At 37.0% G+C, this 21169-nt stretch overlaps 2 protein-coding genes across 2 annotated transcripts in view; one reads left to right on the top strand and one right to left on the bottom strand.

The window, feature by feature from the left end:
* Positions 1-21169, top strand: part of LOC112050811 (poly [ADP-ribose] polymerase tankyrase) — a 104838-nt gene that overhangs the window by 37258 nt on the left and 46411 nt on the right. The window lies entirely within an intron of this gene.
* LOC112050800 (acyl-CoA Delta(11) desaturase-like) lies at positions 260-19793 on the bottom strand. Its single transcript, XM_052889652.1, has 5 exons — positions 19593-19793; positions 5548-5751; positions 4376-4550; positions 3347-3508; positions 260-1845 (listed from the first exon to the last, which is right to left on the bottom strand). Exons 2-5 carry the CDS (start codon positions 5744-5746, stop codon positions 1395-1397), a joined length of 987 nt encoding a protein of 328 aa, XP_052745612.1. The 5' UTR covers positions 5747-5751; positions 19593-19793; the 3' UTR covers positions 260-1394.

Genomic DNA, 21169 nt, shown 5'->3' with positions numbered 1-21169 from the left:
CTAATGAGCCCAAATCCGAGGGATTCATCTTGCCTAGTTTAGCCTAGCAGCTCTCTACGACATATTATATCTCGTGAAAAAGAGAAAGATATATAGTCAACCAATAGTGCCGGAATCGTGATACCAAACTAATAGGGTAAGGGTAGGGTAGGGGTAGTGGTAGGGTAAGGTAAGGAAGGGTTAGGGGTAGGGAATAAGCGCCCATAAGTCAAAGCGAAGCGTGATCGGGTCCACTAGTAAAAAAGAAATCAGCCGCGTATAAACTGTTAGAGATATTATTATATTTTTACCATTCTCTAAAGTGGTTTACAAACAATAAAAAAGCCAATGTCGAACAAAGGGTAGGATTCACAATATTTGTCAGGGCAACTTAATTAAAAATAAGACCCTAGAATGGCTGAGAATGACCTTGAGCGGAGTCACGCACTTGTGAACGTTGTGTGTAGGGTTAAATACGTCTTTAAGTTAACCAACACTCCTCTTTTCCACTCAAGTCACTCTCCCCGCCTATCCCAAGTAACTCGTAAAGAATTATACAACAAGAGATGGGGACGGCTCGAACGCCACGAGTATACTGATGCCGACCGCACGATGAACGCCTTAAATCGCAAGTCGTTCCCACAGTGACACGCACTTTTTTTCTCTAATAGAGATAATATCTCCTGTCTTGCATGTTAGGCCTATAGGTTTACTGTGGAGATCTTACGTTCCCACTATATTATTGCACATTCACCCAGAATACTCAAATTTACCTATTTCAAATCAAAGGGTACCTATTTAAATTCGTAGGTTCCAAGGTGACCCACAAATAATAACAGCCTAATAAATCCTCAAATACTTAATTGGCTACTTGACAGTTTTCAGAAATATACCAATTTTATAATTTCATATAACTTACAAACATGTTTAAAATAATAATAATAATAAAAAATGTCCATTATTGGACGCCATTATGATAGGAGGGCCTTGCGGAGCGAATTAAGAAAGTAATGCGAAGAGGAGTTGCAGACTATCTTCTTTTTATATGAATCTCTAAACAAGCTCGCAAGTCCCTGTCCACTTAGGAGGAGCGGAGATGTTCTGCATTCCTGTTGGTTAATATTTCTCCGTTTCTCGGCTCAGATGCCTCGTTCCGCCTTGGTGACATAAAAACTTTTTGCTAAGATTAAAAAAATAGGACCGTTCGTTTTTAAACGGATGATAAACGGTGCGTTTTACATTACATTACAAGTGCGTAATGAGGCACATTACGATACTGTAATTGGTGAAATAAGAGACACTTTACGAGCTTATGTGTTATAAAACTTATTACTTGAAGACTGGCAATATGCACCATGCGAAGTCATAATGGGAAAGAATTGCTACAACTGTCAACTAGCCGATCATCACATGCTTCACTCAGTCTTGTCTCGAAAGCCCCACAAGTTGCTCCCGTCGCCCGTCCTCTCGGCCCTTGCTCGCGCTACCTCTAGAGGCACCTCCTTCAGGTCGTACGCCCAGCCGATCCAAGCGAAGAAGTCAATGAACTTGGTGCTGAAGTTCAGCCAGTTGTTGCCGAGCTCCGCCGTTTTGTAATCCCATGGGAACGCATGGTGGTAGTTGTGGAAACCTTCGCCGAACGCTATGAAGGAGACGGGGAGGTTCTGAGCGGCTAACATGTTCTTGTCATATGGCTTGTTGCCCCAAAGATGAGCAGCGCTGTTGACCAGGAATGTTATGTGGAGGTTGAACACGTAGCGCATGATGGTGAGGTTCCACGCAGTGTTGAGGGTCTCACCGAAGAAGTACATGGGGATTAGAGTGGGGAGCGCGAAGCAGATGGTGCCAAATACCGGGATCGCGTATCTGAAAGTTAAACATAAAACAAAATAGAATCGAAGTTTGTTCGCTTACATTTTTTAAACTGTGCATTGTATTTTAATACTAGCTGACGCCGTGCGGTGTCACCCACGTGGTTCCCGTTCCCTTATTTAGCCTATAGCCTTCCTCGATTAATGGGCTATCTAACACTGAAATAATTTTTCAAATCGGATCAGTAGTTCCTGAGTTTAGCGCGTCCAACCAAACAAACTCTTCACCTTTATAATATTAGTATAGATGATACTCTTAAAAGGTAACAATTCCGTCATACAAGCTTTTTGCGTAAGTTCAACTACTTACGCAGTGCACGCAACGGAAACTCTTAAAGCAAATGTATATTTTTCTGCTTTTGCCACATTTTTCAGTGATTGATCTGAGGTGTTATATTATAGACTTCTAAATATCTTTTACGGTAATCTAGCTTAACCTAAAATAAAGCATTATTTGCGATTGTATTTACATAAACATTGTGTTATTCTTTATCCTAATAGGTCTCAGACCAATTATAGAAGGACCTGTATCGCACCCAAATTCACGAACAAACTTATCTGTCATTTTCTGAGGAAAACGAGCTTAGATTCGGTATATATCTTATACTAAACTAGAAGTTTTTGCCCGTTTTTTACAGCATTTAACTAAATAAAAAGATATTTTTACGGAACTCTTCAACCGACGGAACCGATTACAACTATGAAACATTGATACTATTGAGACAATTTTTAGAATAGCATAAGATCGTTGACCATATACTTTGACAGAAAAATGACTTCTAGCGAGACAGGTCCTATACAATAATTGCTCTGAGTAATAGGCATGACACATTTGTTTAACTAAACGTGCATTTATAATGGGAGTGCGCTTGTCGGCCATCGGTAGCTCTGTATAGTGCACATACAATGCCGAGCGACTCCGACGTGGAACCAAGTCACAGAAGTTAGTGGTATTGTAGGGGGAAATCTCTGGATCTACTGTACCGATTTCGATAATAGGCTACTCGCCTGCTGTACAAAACTAAGAATATTTTTTGCATATAGGCAGTTTAGATGCCTAGAAACTCTAATCACATTTTTATTTGTAAAAATTATCTCGTAATTGTAATATTTTTATAAAACAAAACTGTATTTTTATCACGTCACCGCAAACGCCAGTCATAAACTGTGACGTCATTCGCTACAAGGCGTCGGTTTGTGATTGGCGCTTGTGGTGACGTGATATAATCACATCACAACAAACGCCAATCACGCTGTTATCTCTATGAATGACGTCACTTGCTGTGTTTCGGCGGCATACATTTTACGTAGATATTTTTTCATTTATATTAAATTTTTTACTGGTTATTATTGACGGGACATAATAAAAAATAGCTTATAATACTTCCATAATTCAATTTAAACCACGTTATTTCTTAGTGTTACATATTTAACGGGGACTGAAACTGCGCGGGTGAAAGCGCGTAGCTATTTTTACGTACTGTTAAAATACTAACTTCTTCTGGAACGTAAGCACCGGGTTGGCGTAGATGTCGGACATGTCGATGAACTTGCCCCGACGCATCACCTCGGGGTGTTTCCGCACCAGCAGCCAGCCCATGTGCGAGTAGAAGAAGCCGCGCGTCGCGTTGTGTGGATCGGCGTCTGTATCGCTGTACCTGGAAATGCCATGTTCATAATGATCACTCTCCACCTTAGACTATTTAAATAAGAGGACCTGGCTCGCTAACTGTTACTCCTCTGGCAAAGATCAAAAATCTGTGATCTAACGCGTTTATAAAAACTGTTGCTATAGAATTGATGTTTCATTGTTGTAATCGTTTTCGTCGTGTAAAGAACTCCCTAAAAATGCCGGTTTGTGTAGTTTAATGGCATAAAAAACGGCAAAAACTTGTAGTTTTGTAAAAGATCGACCAACGTTTTTTTTGAAAGTATTTAAACCTTAATTATATGAATTTTGTAATAAAAACATTATATCAAATTTCATTTATAAAAATGAATCGATTCTTTTGACGAAACAGCCAAACATCGATCAGTAATCGAATATTTTATGTATTTAATCTGTGGATAGTCTGACATAGAATATTTTCGATGTGTGAGTTTACCTCGTCGCCCTCAAAAAACGACAAACAATTTTGTCCGTGAATTTGAGTGAGATGCGTCTCCATTTTCTAATTCCTCTATGCTCTCCACGAAATAGCACACTGCATAACTTTTGTTATGAATAATTTTCGTGGTAATAGTTAAAATCATCATCGTGATACAATTATTCTCAAACTACTGGTAGCGCCATCTAGTATGCAACTCGACTACTATAGTGACACGAATGCGTAGCTTTAGCGCTATATAGCTCTTGTAGGGGGTAAGCTCTGGATCTAATAAACCGGTTATGAAAATATTGTACCAATATAAAGCCACGTTAATTGTAAGTGTCATTAGTTGTATTTTATCCCTGTATTCCCACGGGAATCGAATATATACAGGTGAAACTGCAAGGTGTCTGCTTGTAATTGTGTTATTCTCACCTGTGGTGCATGCGGTGCTCGCGTATCCAGTGTATGGCGGAGTTCTGGAAGGCGAGCGAGTTCATCAACATCAGTATGATCTGAAGCGGCATCTTGGCCTTGTACGCGCGGTGCGTCCACAGGCGGTGCGCGCCCGCTGTCACTCCCACCGCCGCCAATATGAATAATGTGTGATCTGGAACACGTCATTATGCCCACTCATCATCATTGTCATCGTCATCATCACCAACACTATCGTCAGCATCTTCATAGTCATCATTATCATTTTCAACACTATCATTAGATTCATCGTCATTATCATCATCAACACTATCATCATCTTCATCGCCATCATTATCATTATCAACACTATCATCAGATTCATCGTCATTATCATCATCAACACTATCATCATCGTCAATGTCGTCATCATTATCATCATCAACACTATCATCATCTTCATTGTCATTATGATCATCATCGTCATTATCATCATCATCGTCATCGTCATTATCAACGTCATCATTATCATTATCAACACTATCATCAGATTCATCGTCATTATCATCATCAACACTATCATCAACATCGTCATCTTCGTCATCTTCGTCATCATTATCATCATCCACACTATCATCTATATCATCATCAATATTATTATCAACACTATCATCAGATATATCGTCATTATCATCATCAACACTATCATCATCGTCGTCGTCATCATAGTCATTATTATCATCATCAACACTATCATCATCTTCATCGTCATCATTATCATTATCAACACTATCATCAGATTCATCGTCATTATCATCATCAACACTATTATCTATATTGTCATAATTATCATCATCAACACTATCATCAACATCGTCATCTTCGTCATCATAGTCATCATTATCATCATCAACACTATCATCTATATCATCATCAATATTATTATCAACACTATCATCAGATCCATCGTCATTATCATCATCAACACTATCATCATCGTCGTCGTCATCATAGTCATTATTATCATCATCAACACTATCATCATCTTCATCGTCATCATTATCATTATCAACACTATCATCAGATTCATCGTCATTATCATCATCAACACTATTATCTATATTGTCATAATTATCATCATCAAAACTATCATCAATATCGTCATCGTCGTCATGTACATAAAAATAACTTACGAAACATCAAAGTCTTCCACGTGGCGGTGGTACAGGCTAGATACACTCCATACAGTGTAGCGAGATGCGCGTAGCCGAATGTAAGCAGATTGACGTAGACTATGTCATATTTCCTGGGCGCGGCTTGGGGGGCGACGAGCTTGGGAAGTGTTTCTTCGGTCTCCGTTATGGTGGTCGTTTCTGTTGCGGAGGGCGCCATTTTGTCTGGAATATAATATTTATTTGTTATGCTAGGCAGCAAAATTGATTTTTACGACGAGTGCGCGTATTCAATACCGAGCAAGCGAAGGGTTATAAAAAGAAGAAGGTTTTTTGACGGCCTCCGTGGCGCAGTGGTATGCGCGGTGGATTTACAAGACGGAGGTCCTGGGTTCGATCCGCGGCTGGGCCGATTGAGGTTTTCTTAATTGGTCCAGGTCTGGCTGGTGGGAGGCTTCGGCCGTGGCTAGTTACCACCCTACCGACAAAAACGTACGGCCAAGCGATTTAGCGTTTCGGTACGATGTCGTGTAGAAACCGAAAGGAGTGTGGATTTTCATCCTTCTAACAAGTTAGCCTGCTTCCATCTTAGACTGCGTCATCACTTACCATCAGGTGAGATTGTAGTCAAGGGCTAACTTGTAAAAAATAAAAATAAAAGAATCCTGAGCGTCGCGAGGTATTCAAGGGCACGAGAGGTAAATAAATGTGCTGTCGCAACACAAAATAATTTATTAAATAATAATATCACTTATTAAGTGGTTTAATTGCAGTTTGATTGACAATTATTGCATAATCAAAATATGGGCAATTACCAGTGGCGTGCATTTCATACATGTACTAGCGGACGCCCGCGAATTCGTCCGCGTGACACTCGATGTAAACTTTCAACTACCACTACCCAACGCTACCCCTACCCTACCCCCTACCCTACCTTACCCTACCTTACCCTACCTTACCCTACCTTACCCTACCCTACCCTACGCCTACCCTACCCTTACCTTTTCCTGAATTTTCTTTGCTATAAACCTCACGGAGCCCGAGACCTTTCCAACGAATGCAAAACCGTGGAAGTCGGTTCGTGCGTTCTAGAGTTATAGCATCAGGAAGGAAAATCCGACTTATTTTTATATATTAGATTAAAGCACTGCATACCCTAACAAATTATTTGGTAATCCAGTGCACATTTTCCCAGTTTGATTACATTGTGTTACACAGTTAGTACATACCCTGATCAACACCTTATGCACGCCCCTGGCAATTACCTACATAATAAAATGCAGAATTTAAACAAAAACACACATTTAAAGAAATCCAATTATTTTTGGTAAGATTTTCTTTTAAAGGATTTTCCATATTTTTTTTATTTCTGTAACATACTGGGCCTGGAATGGTCGGTCTCTTCACTGTTCGACTTATAATAATAATAATTTAATTATTCATCACAAAGCAGGTTTACAAATATAGCTTAAATATAAATTAGACCCAGATACTTTCTACTAATTAATTTGGTGTATGAAAATTTTAAATAGACTATGTATAATCCTAATTTATAAGCAAACAGATAAAAAAGAAAACATGCGTAATAGCTTATACAATTTAACATTTTATTATTCAATGATTAAGACAAATCTAATTCAAAATAATTATGACAATTAAAATAAAATAATAGTCCTAATATATACTGTCAAAATTATTAAACTATGGGACTTAAGACTCGAACCCAGAACCTTCTGTTCCAAAACCATATATACTAATCGCTGGATTAACAAAGAATTAAATGGTGGAAAAAACCATCAGTATTTATGTCTCAAACAAGTTTTTATAGCTATGCCATGACTTAATTACTCGACGAGAAGAGTAAAAAAATTAATCACTTCCAAGACATAGTAAATTAATCAATTACGTCACAAATTGAAATTCTGCACACTGGCGAAAGGAGACCCGTGCGCGACTTACTTTGCTCTATTAGTGACTTACTAATATGGGGATGATGACTAGGTTTGAATATGTTGATTTTTATGATACATTCGGGTAAATAAAAAAGCAAAGATTGTCTGGATATTTGCAAAATAAATGAGATTATTAAATTTCAAAATCTATTAAAAATCTGTTATCGTAGTTAGATGAAAATTCATACAGTTTTAGCTTCCTTACATTAAATGTGACATTTTTTAATATGTGAACTATAAACATAAACGCACAAATAACAAAGATATTAGTAATTTTGTTTGTACGCACGTACAAATCTAACGATCATTACATTGCCTACGACGTCATTAGTTCGTGCCATTTTGTGTGGGGCGTTTTGTAGCTCCGAAAGTAATGATCGCAGATACCCTGTTACTTTTATAAAATTGCTTAACTATTAGCGTACTCTTAATTTATACAATTTAAAAAACTGTCATCATCCCTATTAACATCTAATCAAAAACAACCGCATTTTTCGTATTCCGTAAAGCACATTGTTAACGAGAATGGTTAACGGAAATGGAAAACCAACACATTGTTAGTAATTTTAATCAGTTAGCAATAAATTAACAGTGAATACGGAAATCACTGGTCTTGGGAATCATAACAAAAGCTAGTTTTTACAGAAGGCAGTGATTCTTGAGACGGCGCGTATTGTTAGGAGGTTCCTCACTCTGGAGCCCTGACCACCGGTTGCTTTGGCACTAAATTGTCCCGCAGTGGGAGGGTTAATTTTTTTTTTATAAATTTTTAATAGTGTTTTATATTATATTATTAGAATACCATTGTTAAAATTTAAAAAAAAAAGATAAATAAATAAGCTTAGTCATTAGTCATTTTCGTTTTCATCTTTTCTTTGTAAAATTATTATTTTTCGTCTGCGTAAAACTCCGATGTAAATTTTCAACCCCTATTTCACCCCTTCTATTAATATTTTGGCATGTTTTATTAATCGACTTCAAAAAAAGGAGGAGGATCTCAATTCGTCGCGTATGTTTTTTTAAATGTTTATTAGCTCGTAACTTTGTCATTTATTAACCAATTTTGAAAATTCTTTTTTTTGTTTGAAAGAGTATACTTCCAGAGTGGTCCCATTAAATTTTTATGTAAATCGGTTTAGTAGTTTAGTGTTTAAACCAAAATAACTAAAATACTGAAGTCGGTTCAATTTTTATGTTAATTAGACCTCCTTAATCCAGCCCTCTCGCAAAATCCGTTGTTAGTGGACGTTTAGTACCTACGAACTACCTCCCTGCCAAATATCAATTTTATACGTTAAGCGGTTTTCGAGATATCGTGATGAATGAACTTTCGCATCTATACAGGGTGCTCGGGATAATTTCCCATAACTCTGGGGTTATATATTCTTTACTGAAAATTAATTAAAAATGCCCAAGGAACATGTGTTCTGAAATTAAAATTTTCGGGGTAAATAATATTTCTTTTCTAAATAGATCTTTTTTTTTTTATTCTTTACAAGTTAGCCCTTGACTAGAATCTCATCTGATGGTACGTGATGATGCAATCTAAGATGACAGCAGACTAACTTGTTAGGAGGAGGATGAAATCCACACCCCTTTCGATTTCTACACGGCATCATACCGGAACGCTAAATCTTAAAATATGTATACTCATCCTTATAATTATGACGTAGCCAAGTTTTACGTATTTTAAAATGCAAGGATAGATAAAGGCGTGTGTTACATGGATAATCGGAATTATTTGAATTACTTTGTATGAAAACATAAAAAGTTTTTATTTATTATTTAAAAAAAAAATCATTTATGCAGTCGGTTCCTATAAGTGAATTCGTCAACACCTTGAAGTTATGGGAAATACTCCCCAGCACCCTGTATATTAAGATATATAGTCCAGTAATAATTTTACAATAATACAAGTCAAAACTTGAACGATTTAAATAAAGTAAATTATTAGAAGGGGGTGAAATAAGGTTTGAAAGTTTACATAGTTTCGCACGACGGCCTCCGTGGCGCAGTGGTATGCGCGGTGGATTTACAAGACGGAGGTCCTGGGTTCGATTGAGATTTTCTTAATTTGTCCATGTCTGGCTGGTGGGAGGCTTCGGCCATGGCTAGTTACCACCCTATCGGCAAAGACGTTACCGCCAAGCAATTTAGCGCTCCGGTACGATACCGTGTAGAAACCGAAAGGGGTGCGGATTTTCATCCTACTCCTAACAAGGTTGCCCGCTTCCATCTTAGACTGCATCATCACTTACCATCAGGTGAGATTGTAGTCAAGGGCTAACTTGTAAAGAATAAAAAAAAGAACGAAGTCGCCGGCGTCCGCTAGTCATTGAATAAAAAAAAATATGTTATCACACCACAGAGTATAGAGCAGAGATGTAACGGAGCTTCGATTCCGGTTCCGATAAGTCGGAACTTCCGATTATTATTACACTTTCGGTTCCGACTTCGGTTCCGATACTTTTGTATCGGATGTTAATCGGAGGTCGAACGAAACAAAGCGGGCGACGCGCGACGGCCAGTGCAGAACAGGTTCATACATGTTCAAAAACGTATAATATGTATTAGTGATGATCCGTTATTGTGGTGGAAAGTAAATGGAAATACAAAATTCCAGTCCCTACAGTCAATTGCCCGGCAATATTTGTCATGTCCACCGGGCTCGGTAGCTAGCGAACAACTTTTTAGTGGTGCTAGCCTAATTTACGACTCTTTAAGAAATAGATTGGATGGAGACAAAGCATCAAAGGTTTTGTTCATAAAGTACAATACATTACTTTTGGAGTCCATTTTGATTTAATTTGTTTTAGCTTTTGTTCATTTATTGTAATGTAACACGCTACTTTGGGTTTTAATTTTATTTAAACTTTAAAAACATTAATTTTATCTTTTGTTTATTTGGAATTATGCCAATTTTTTTCACAGTTGTTTTTTATTTTATAATACTAATAAAAATGAAAAGAATTGACTTTAAATCATGTTTTATTTGTCCTTAAACAAACTGACCCTGCCTCCGATTTCGATTCTGATTTCGATTCCGATTCCGATAAACCAAATTTGAAAACTCCGATTCCGATTTCGGTTCCGATAAAACTACCTCCGTTACATCCCTGGTATAGAGCCTCAATAGCTCAACGGTTAAGCGGTCTGACTCATCGCCGAGGGGTGGTGGTTCGATCCCCGCCCTTTGGTCTATTGTCGTACCCACTCCTAATACAGTCTTTCCCGCCTAATTGGAGGGTAATGAGAATATTGGTCGTATTTAAAAGATATGGCAAATATTCATTTAAAAAAAAAAAAAGTACGGTTCATAGGTGCATCGTTAAAGTGTGTATAAATTACGACGTTGTGTTAATTTATGTTTGATAGATGATATAGTGATTACTTGGAGTCACGCGGGTCAAGTACCTACTCGTTTGTTGGTATTTTTATATTTTTTACTAAGTTCGTTCGTTATTAACTCATATTCGAACTTTTTTTCTGATCACTATCACATGCTAATGATAATAACCCGGACCGACGGCGAAGGCTATGTATGGGCCTAGGGAATAATCTCTGGATCTACTGAAACCGATTTTCAAAATTTTACCACTAGAAAACCACTCTATTTGTTAATGTCTAGCTATATTTTATCCCCATATTCTCATCATCATTCTCAACCCATATTTGGCTCACTGTTGAGCTCGAGTCTCCTCTCAGAATGAGAGAGGTAAGGCGCAGAGAAATTAGAAAATTCTCAGGTATGCAGGTTTCCTCACGATGTTTTTTCCTTTACCGTTTGAAAAATAAATAATAAAATAAAAAATAAATAAAATAGAAAAATGGGCTATACCTAGGCTATCAGGGCTCACTAAGTACTCACGGCTTTTTTTTACTGTTTACAAGTTAGCCCTTGACTACAATCTCACCTGATGGTAAGTGATGATGTAGTCTTAGATGAAAGCGGGTTAACTGTAACTAGCCGCGAAGCCTCCCACCAGCTAGTCCTGGACCGATTAAGAAAACCTCAATCGGCCCAGCCGGGGATCGAACCCAGGACCTCCGTCATTAAATCCACCGCGCATACCACTGCGCCACGGAGGCCGTCAAAATGCGCACAACTGAAAAGTATTAGAGATGCATGCCCCGGTCCGGATTTGAACCTACGCCTTTCGAATCGAAGAGCAAGGTCATGTCTACTGGGATAGCCCAGTTCTTTAATTAAGTTAATTTAATAAGCTACAATTCATCTCATCTCACACAAGGTCGAGAGACTATGCGGAATTAAGTCTATGTTATGACAAAGATGTTTATGAACTATGGAATTAATCGAACGCGTGATCAGAATACGCATTTTGTAGGGTTCCGTGTATTTATCCTAACTATACTGAGAATTTTCTTAATCCTACTAATATTATAAACGCGAAAGTTTGTATGGATGTTTGGATGTTTGTTACTCTTTAACGCCGCTAATACTGAAGCGATTTGACTGAAATTTGGAATTGAAATAGATTTTAATCTGGATTAACATAAGCTCCTTTTTATCCCGAAAATCTATGGATCCCGAGGGATTTCTGAAAAACTAAATTTTTTACAATAAGCAAATCTATACTAATAAACTTTGTTGTATTGTAGGGTTAATCTCTGGATTTACTGAATCGATTTTGTAAATTCTTCCACCATTAGAAAGTCACGTTGTTTGTGAGTGTCACAGACTATATTTTATCGCCGTATTCTCACGGAAACGGGAACTACGCGGGTGAAACCGTGGGGCGGGCGCTAGTGGCAGTTAAAGGAAAAACAGTACCTACTTAATAAGTTTGACCTCTTACTCTTATAACAACTAGTTCGTTGCGGTTCATATAAATTGCTTCATTACTTTGCACATTGTGAGCGTGTAGTGGTCAGATCTTTGTCATTTTAAAGCGACTTCAAAAAAAGGAGGAGATTCTCAATCTTTTTTTTAATGTCTGTACCTCACAACTTCGTCATTTATTAACCAATTTTGAAAATTCTGTTTTTGTTCAGAAGAGTACACTTCCAAATTGATCCGAAAATCGAAATCAAAATCGAAAAAAATTAGTAATTTTGTGTTAAAATCAAAATAACTGAAATACGTCTTTGAAGTCTGTTCCATTTTTATGTTAAAAAGATTACTTGTAAATAGTTTTTTTATTATTTGACAAAGAAAGGGACTGCGATCAAATCTGATCGTAAGTGATCAGATTTGATAAAGAAGATTAGGTGTGATCTGATAGTGGCATCGGCTGTGGCTAGTTGCCACCATACTTGCAAAGACGTACCGCCAATCGATTTAGCGTTCCGTTTCGATGACGCGTAGAAACCCTGATATAAAGGCTGGTGGGAGGCTTCGGCAGTGGCTAGTTACCACCCTACCGGCAAAGACGTACCGCCAATCGATTTAGCGTTCCGTTTCGATGACGCGTAGAAACCGTAAGGGGTGTGGATTTTCATCCTCCTCCTAACAAGTTAGCCCGCTTCCATCTCAGACTGCATCATCACTTACCATCAGGTTATATTGTAGTCAAGGGCTAACTTGTAAATAATAAAAAAAGGGTCACGTGACCCTTTCACAGATCCCATAAAAGTACACAACGCCGCTAAAGAAGTTTTCACTTTAAAAAGGCTGACAGACATAAGAGGAGGTCTGACTATGGCAAGCTCTCCTTTTTTTTTTGTTCATGTGACACACGCAACCCTAAAAAGTATCCATCCGCGTCAATGCTTAAAAAAAATATGTTCACGAGCGTCTACGTCTGTTAATTCGTACGCAACTAAATTATATACTTTTTTTTTTAATTGGACATGATCTTGAATAACCACGATGTTGTTGTAAAACATCGCGATACAAGTTTTTTTTAATCCACCAATAGCTTTGTTACCATGGACATAAATGGAAAATTAAAAATATATTTAGAAATCAATTATCTTAATCTGTTTGGTGTATTTAAAAAAATATAGATATAGGTATATTATCAAAAACAAGCGTTTATACAGGATTTGCCATAAATAATGGATATTAAGATGTTAAAGATTTGATTTTTGTTAAAAATTATGGATAAATTACCAATGTACAAAAAAATTTATGAAACTGAAGTGTACCATCATTTTAAAAACTTATACACTTATCGAGGTTTGTAAATTGGTATAAAACTTGTGTCTATTATTTGTACTTACAAAGTTGCTTTGTAAGTACAAACTTTGCATTTGCACGTTGTAGAGTCATCTCCTGAGGATGCTCCGGTTTCGGGGTGAAACGTACGTAGAGAGTATTTTGTCGGACCTGGGTGACGTTGTCGCATGGGTTCGTCGGCTTTTCGCGGATGATAACAACAAAAAAATATATATATATACATATTCATGATGAACGTCCGCAAACTAAGCCTGCTTCTATCCAACCTACCGGCATGGACGTACCGCCCAGTGATTTAGCGTTCGAGTACTATGCCGTGTAAAAACTAAAAAGAGTGTGGATTTTCACCCTCCTCCTAACAAGTTAGCCCGCTTCCATGTTAGATTGCATCATCACTTAGCATCAGGTGAAATTGTAGTCAAGGGCTAACTTGTAAAGAATAAATTAATTAAACAAATAAAAAAACCCGACTGCATAAATCATAAAAAACTGAAAAGAAAAAAAACAAGCTCAGTCCAGAAGTGTAGAAAGCAATTAGAAAACAGGAGTCCGTCTCGTCTTGTTATTTTTTTTTTAGTTTCACCTGTCTAAGAACACTTGGGTTATTGACAAATCTAACGATATCCTAATTACGTAAATCCGTTCAGTGATTTGGAAGATATGAGGCAATAAAGAATATTACATACATATATACATACATACAAACATACATACAAGATACGCGCAATAAACATAACCCTTCTTGCAGTCGGGTAATAAAGAAAAACTACTTCATGATAACACTAACTAAAACCATAGTTTACTTGTCAAGACGCTGACTTGCACATATCTAGCAGTGAATAGCACAATAATAGCTAATCAACATACGTACTCATGCAAAAAAAAAAACAAAGGCGCTTTGGAGGAAAGAACTTGGAAAAAACCTTTTTTTACTCGACCAAAAGAAAAAGCAGCTGCAGAACAAATGGAACTTTTTAAAGAAACTTAATGTAAATAAAAATAAAATTGTTCAAAAACTATAACTCGTCTACGTAAAAAAGAATTTAAAAAGGACGAAACAAGAATATATTACATATGGGACGCCCGCGACTTCGTCCGCATGGAATTTAGTTTTTCACAAATCCCTCGGGATTAATGGGTTTTTCCGGGCTGCCTATGTGTTAGCCCAGGCTATAATCTATCTCTACTTCAAATTTCAGGCGATTCGATTCAGTAGCCGAGGCGTCAAAGAGTAACAAACATTCATACCATCAAAATCATAAGGTTTTCGTAAATCTCATAAATCCAAGGATTTTTTGATATAAAAAGTAAACATAGGCTACTTTTTATCTCAAAAAATCCAGAGCAAAGTCTTTTTCTATTCCAAATTTCAGCCAAATCGCTTCGTAGTAGCGGCGTTAAAGAGTAACAAACATCCAAACATCCATACAAACTTTTGCGTTTATAATATTGGTTTAATTAAGTAATCAATTCTCACTATTTTTTTAACTGTTGTTTCGTGGTACTGTTGATTTAGCTGCAACGAAAATTTCCATTTGAATTTAACCACATTTTTTGTCGAGTTTTACGTCTGACTTAGGAGCTTTTTTTAGTCTATCTCATCATCATCATAAACAACCGATATTCGTCTCACTGTTGAACACGAGTCTCCTCTCGGAACGAGAGAGGTTAGGCCAATAGTTGAAGGTGCATTCCCCGGACCGGATTCGAACACACACCTTGCGAATTTAAGGCAGAGGTCATTTCCACTGAGCTATCACGAATCGCGGCTCTGTTAGGCAATCTACTCGCGATAATTATATTTTAATTTTTTAAGATTTGACGGCCTCCGTGGCGCAGTGGTATGCGGTGGATTTACTAGACGGGCTGGGCCGTTTGAGGTTTTCTTAATAAGGTAGTTGAGTCATATCAAATTTAATATAAATAATATTAATTTCGCGTAGCACATGGAATAAGGATTCGAAATATGTCGATATCAATATAAAAGTTAAGGATTTCTTATAAAATTTAATGTAAATATCATGTATTTTTCAATTCGTCCAAAACGCTGTCATCCATTTTGTGACGTCACTAACACACTTGATGTACTAAACGTCACACTAATTGTTAACTAACATTTTTGTCAAATGCTCCGTTTTAAGACCATTCAAAAAAAGTGTCAACTAGCCTGTTTAGGTCTGGCTGGTGGGAGGGAGGTTACCACCCTACCGGCAAAGACGTAGCGCCAAGCGATTTAGCGTTCCGGTACGATGTCTTATAGAAACCGAATGAGATGGGGATTTCATCTTCCTCCTAACAAGTTAGCCCGCTTCCATCTTAGACTGCATCATCACTTACCAACAGGCGAGATTGTAGTCAAGTGCTAATTAAAAAATATATATTTAAAACATTTTTCATACAATAATAATAATCAGATGAGCGAAGGTCGTTTGGAATCCAGATTGTTAGTTACGTTTAAATTGCAAGGCTATCTTATATAACGATCTAAAATATTAATTAAAATAATTACAGCTCTGTCTTTTAAAAATTAATCCAACAATTCCGTTTTTGCGGAATTGAATTATTACTATAAGTCATTAAGCTCAAGGGTCGCGAAGCTGAGAAGCCGATAGACGTTGGGGTCCCGGGGTGTTGGGATGGCGACCCCGCACTAGTATATAATAAATTTTGAAAATTCCAATAATAGTCAAGCCGTCTTACACCTTTCATCAAAAACGCTGCATGTCTTTTATTTATTTATTTATTTAATATCAAGCAATACCACACATTACATTATACAATATAATAATAATTATACAAGTTACATTTTATTACATAATGCAAGTTATGGATACCCAGTTTGGGCGTAGCCTTTTGTCGAGTGAGTGATAGGGAGACCGATTTTATTTTTTGTTTTTATTTATCATTCAAGTAGTCATTCACCGTGTAATAGCACTTTTCGACTAGAAAGTCCCTTAATATCTTTTTGAAAGCAATATCTTTCTCCTCATTACGTATACGGTCTGGAAGGTTATTGTAAATTTTTATTGACATTGCGTATGAAACCTCCCACCAGCCAGACCTAAAAAGGGTAAATTAGTTTATTTTCGTTTTTTTAGCGGAAGCGCCGTGGTTTATAAGAGTTTTCGACTTTTTTGTAAAAATGAAAATTTTTTCTTACAAATTTACATATTTCAAAAATATATATGCAGGGCAGGGTAAATATTTTTAGTTGTCTTTGAGATATATAGTGTAATATGCGTAGTGTAGTAGGAATATACATTTTCTCGGATAGAATTCGGTGGCAAGTCAATTAAACCCCCAATATTTTTTTCTATCATCATCATATCAGTCGATGGACGTCCACTGCAGGACATAGGCCTTTTGTAGGGACTTCCAAACATCACGATACTGAGCCGCCTGCATCCAGCGAATCCCTGCGACTCGCTTGATGTCGTCAGTCGACCTGGTGGGGGGTCGGCCAACACTGCGTTGCTAGTATTAGTTTGTTGATCCATCTACAAAGTTTTGCCTGATACTGACCACGCTGGGCATGGTTGATCAGCGCAGGACCAGATTTCTCGCACCGGTGTCGCTGCTGTCCGACACCGGCCTGTGCCATTTAAAAATCTAGCCATTGTGAATGGATATACCGCCATTTGTCGGTATATCCATTCGGTTTACTAAAACTATTTTCATGAAAATTAAATGGGACCAATCTGGAAGAATTCTCTTTAAAAAAGAATTTTGTAAACAAAAAAATTGGTAAAGAAATTACGAAGTTATGATGTAACAAACATTAAAATAAAAGAAATAAAAAAAACATACGGGTTGAATTGTGAACCTCCTTTTTTTTGAAGTCGGTTAAAAATAAAATAACAATGTTTTGCCTAAATTAACGTATTCTTGACATTCATATAAATACTTTAAAATAAATTATAAATGCAACAACAATGATTTACCTAAATTAACATATTTTTGACATTCAACTTCAACATCATACTTAAAGTAATGAAAAAAACTATAAACAAAAATGTATTATTAAACGAGGCATAAGAAAATGCCATTATCTGTTAGTTATTATAAAAAATTAAATAATAACAAATCAATATAAATGACTGCATTAGTAAAGGACAATGCCAGACAATGTATAGAAGTTTAACCCACAAAATAAAATTAATTTGCAACAATATATTATATATCATTTCATTGGATTTTTTGTACTATTAAACAAATATTACCTTTTAACCCTATATAACTAGGTGTATTAAAATAAATCTAAGTTAAAGTTTGATTTTAAGGTTAAGTAATGTGCACTTTATTATGAAATAGAGCCATTTGCCTGTGCATTTACAAAATGCACATTTTTTTGTAATTACACAGGCATATGCAATACATTAAAACAAGCGTAATTTTATTATTTTCAAATTACTCCGAGGTGTTTATTACGTGTTTTGACAGTTTGACAGTGTTATGACAGTTTATTTTTACATTTTGATCAGACTTCGCAGCTCTGGATTCTAGCCATTTTGAACCTAAAGTGATTAAAATGGAATAAAAACAGTCTAAAGGGCTCGAACCCGAGGTCGAAATAAGGTTTTTAAAAAATCAATAAACAGTAGCTACTACGAGGAAATAACGTAATGGATTTAATCACTTTTTTTGGCAAATTTTTATTCCGGAGTTTAACAGTAAAAATAATTTATTAAAAAATAATTATTTAAAAATTTGATATTTTTAGTACATTTACATTTTTCGCAAAATTCTAAGTTCAGGACTGGGTCAGGATCTGGCATTCTCCATTAGCAGTGGTAGATTTGTATAAACTAAATATCAAATTGTGAAGGAAAACATCGTGAGGAAACCTGCACATCAGAGAATTTTTTTAATGCTGCGTGGTGGACTATTGGCCTAACCCCTCTCATCCTGAGAGGAGACTCGAGCTCAGCACTGAGCCGAATATGGGTTGATAATGAAGATTTGTAGAACATATTGAATAAAAAAAGTTGGAATGTGCACATTTTAAAACGTTTTTCTTATATTAAAAATTCAGCGCCTCATACATTTGTACTATCAGTTTTGTAAAGATAACACACGAGTTTTATACCAATTCACAAACCTCGATAAGTGTACAAGTTTTTAAAATGATGGTATACTTTAGTTCCATACATTTTAAACCGACTTCAAAAAAGAAAAAACTAATTTAACCCGTTTCTGAAGGAACTACATGAAAGAACAGTGGCTGAAAAACCTAAATCATTATGATATTCTTACATGGCTTGAATAAATACATCATCGGGCTAGCACCGCCTTCAAACTGATCAACAGTTAATGTGTAGAACTTAGAATAATATTATTTTTCGCTTTTTAGTTTAGTCAGTATGTTTTATGTTTTTGAAGTCGGTTGAATTTTTTTTTATTACATTTAAATAAAAAAAAAAATTAATGAAAAAAATTCAACCGACTTAATAAATAAATCCATATATCTCTTGGTCACGCCATCACGCGTGGACGGCTGGACCGATTTCACTATTTTTTTATGTGTTTGTTATTGTCAGAAGGTTCTTATGACAGAAAAAATTTAAAAAATTGAAGAGGATTTTTTTGTAGGAAAAAAGCAATTTTATTTTTGTTGCATAATCCCGCATTTAATTACATTAATTCAAAGGTTGTCTGGTAGATATATTTTGTGCAATAAAGTATAAATAAATAAAAAATAAAAGGGAAGGGGTAGGGAAGGGGTATGAAAGCTTGCACTGATTATTCGCGGACGCATTCGCTATTTATAAATAAAAAGCTGACTCCTCGCTGTTTCACACGCGTGGTTCCCGTTCCCGTAGGAATACGGAAATAATATATAGCCTTATAGCCTTCCTCGATAAATGGGCTATCTAACACTGTAAGAAATTTTCAAATCGGACCTGTAGTTCTTGAGATTCGCTCAAACAAACAAACTCTTCAGCTTTATAATATTAGTATAGATAAATGGAACTGACCGTGTGGTGCGAACACTTGTATCCAAATATAAACTCTCGCGCACTTGGTACGTTATGTGCCCACCGAAGGTTGTTTGTACTGGCCGCTAAGGCAGCCTCCGTGCCTTATATAACTTATCCTAACCCTGCAGCCCACGGCTGACGTGCCTCGAGAGCACGCATCGACTTTGCGTGCTCTCGAGATAAGTGCGACTGATCTGTGATCTCAGATTCAGTCTCTTTTATTAATACGTTCACTGCGGGACGAGGTCAATTCCTCCTCCTCGTAGGTACTATCACGACCTCACGAGGTACGTGGTCGATGGACCTCGTATCGCACCACTGATTATATTAGTACGAGGTCAAAAAACCTCGTACCACATCAGGGGAAAGTACAGAAAAGTCAGTGTCGTAGCGAACTTGTTAACGCGCTGCGGAACGAGGTCAATTGACCTCGTTCCTTTAAGTTTACTATATTGAAGCCAAAAAAAAGGATTTTAGCGTCTTCAAGAGTCACGAGGTCAATAAACCTTGTTCGGCACCACAGAAAAGTTTAGCATGAAATCAAAAATCAGGGAAAAGTACAGTAACTTGTTAGGAGGATGAAAATCCACACTCCTTTCGGTTTCTACACGACATCGTACCGGAACGCTAAATCGCTTGGTGGTGCGTCTTTGTCGGTAGGGTGGTAACTAGCCACGGCTGAAGCCTCCCACCAACCAGACCTGGACCAATTAAGAGAAACTCAGTCGGCCCAGTCAGAGTTCGAACCTAAGACCTCCGTCTTCTACCGCGTCCGGTGGTAGTGTCATTACAAACTGACATAACTGACCACGTACCGGTTGTCACATCGAACCATAATAAAGCACCTCCGGGTTACGTCACATCGAACCATAATAAAGCACCTCCCGGTGACATCACACCGAATCATAATAAAGCACCTCCCGGTGACGTCACATCGAACCATAATAAGAACATTTACTTAGGAATGCATTTGTTGTGTTTGAACGCTTTTTTTAACGTCCGTTAAAAAAACTCTCGTGCGAATGAAGCCTTTGTGTGTTAGATGCCTAATTATTATTATTTTTTTTTATATTCTTTACAAGTTAGCCTTTAACTACAAACTCACCTGATGGTAAGTGATGATGCAGTCTAAGATGGAAGCGGGCAAACTTGTTAGGAGGAGGATGACAATCCACACTCCTTTCGGTTTCTACACGGCATCGTACCGGAACGCTAAATCGCTTTACAGTACGTCTTTGCTGGTAGGGTGGTAACTAGCCACGGCCGAAGCCTCCCACCAGCCAGACCTGGACAAGTTAAGAAAATCTCAGTCTGCCCAGCCGGGGATCGAACCCAAGGTCCTCCGTCTTGTAAATCCACTGCGCATACTACTGCGCCACGGAGGCCGTCAATTTGTTGTCTGTTGATAGTTCTAACAGACTTGACCTTTAACTTCGACTATAATTTTCTATAAAAAAAAAATCCTTCTCTCGCGATGTTTATTTTTAAAAGGCGTTTAGTTAAGTTTTTTTATAGTCATATAATTTTGCGTGTTTATAGTGTTATTTATGACAGTTTTTATATGCTTTACTAGC

Source organism: Bicyclus anynana, chromosome 26, assembly GCF_947172395.1.
Source record: "Bicyclus anynana chromosome 26, ilBicAnyn1.1, whole genome shotgun sequence".
NCBI classification, from domain to species: Eukaryota; Metazoa; Arthropoda; class Insecta; order Lepidoptera; family Nymphalidae; genus Bicyclus; species Bicyclus anynana.
Note: the sequence above shows the minus strand (reverse complement) of the source record. Positions and strands in the feature narration are given on the sequence as shown.

What these genes read in the sequence shown, in the direction of transcription:
- LOC112050800 (XM_052889652.1), bottom strand. Translation starts at nt 5,746, where the DNA reads ATGGCGCCCTCCGCAACAGAAACGACCACCATAACGGAGACCGAAGAA. An exon ending in GTGGAAGACTTTGATGTTTC is followed by an intron (nt 4,551 to 5,547) that starts GTAAGTTATTTT and finishes GACGTGTTCCAG; the next exon opens with ATCACACATTATTCATATTG. An exon ending in GTGCTTACGTTCCAGAAGAA is followed by an intron (nt 1,846 to 3,346) that starts GTTAGTATTTTA and finishes TTTAACTTTCAG; the next exon opens with ATACGCGATCCCGGTATTTG.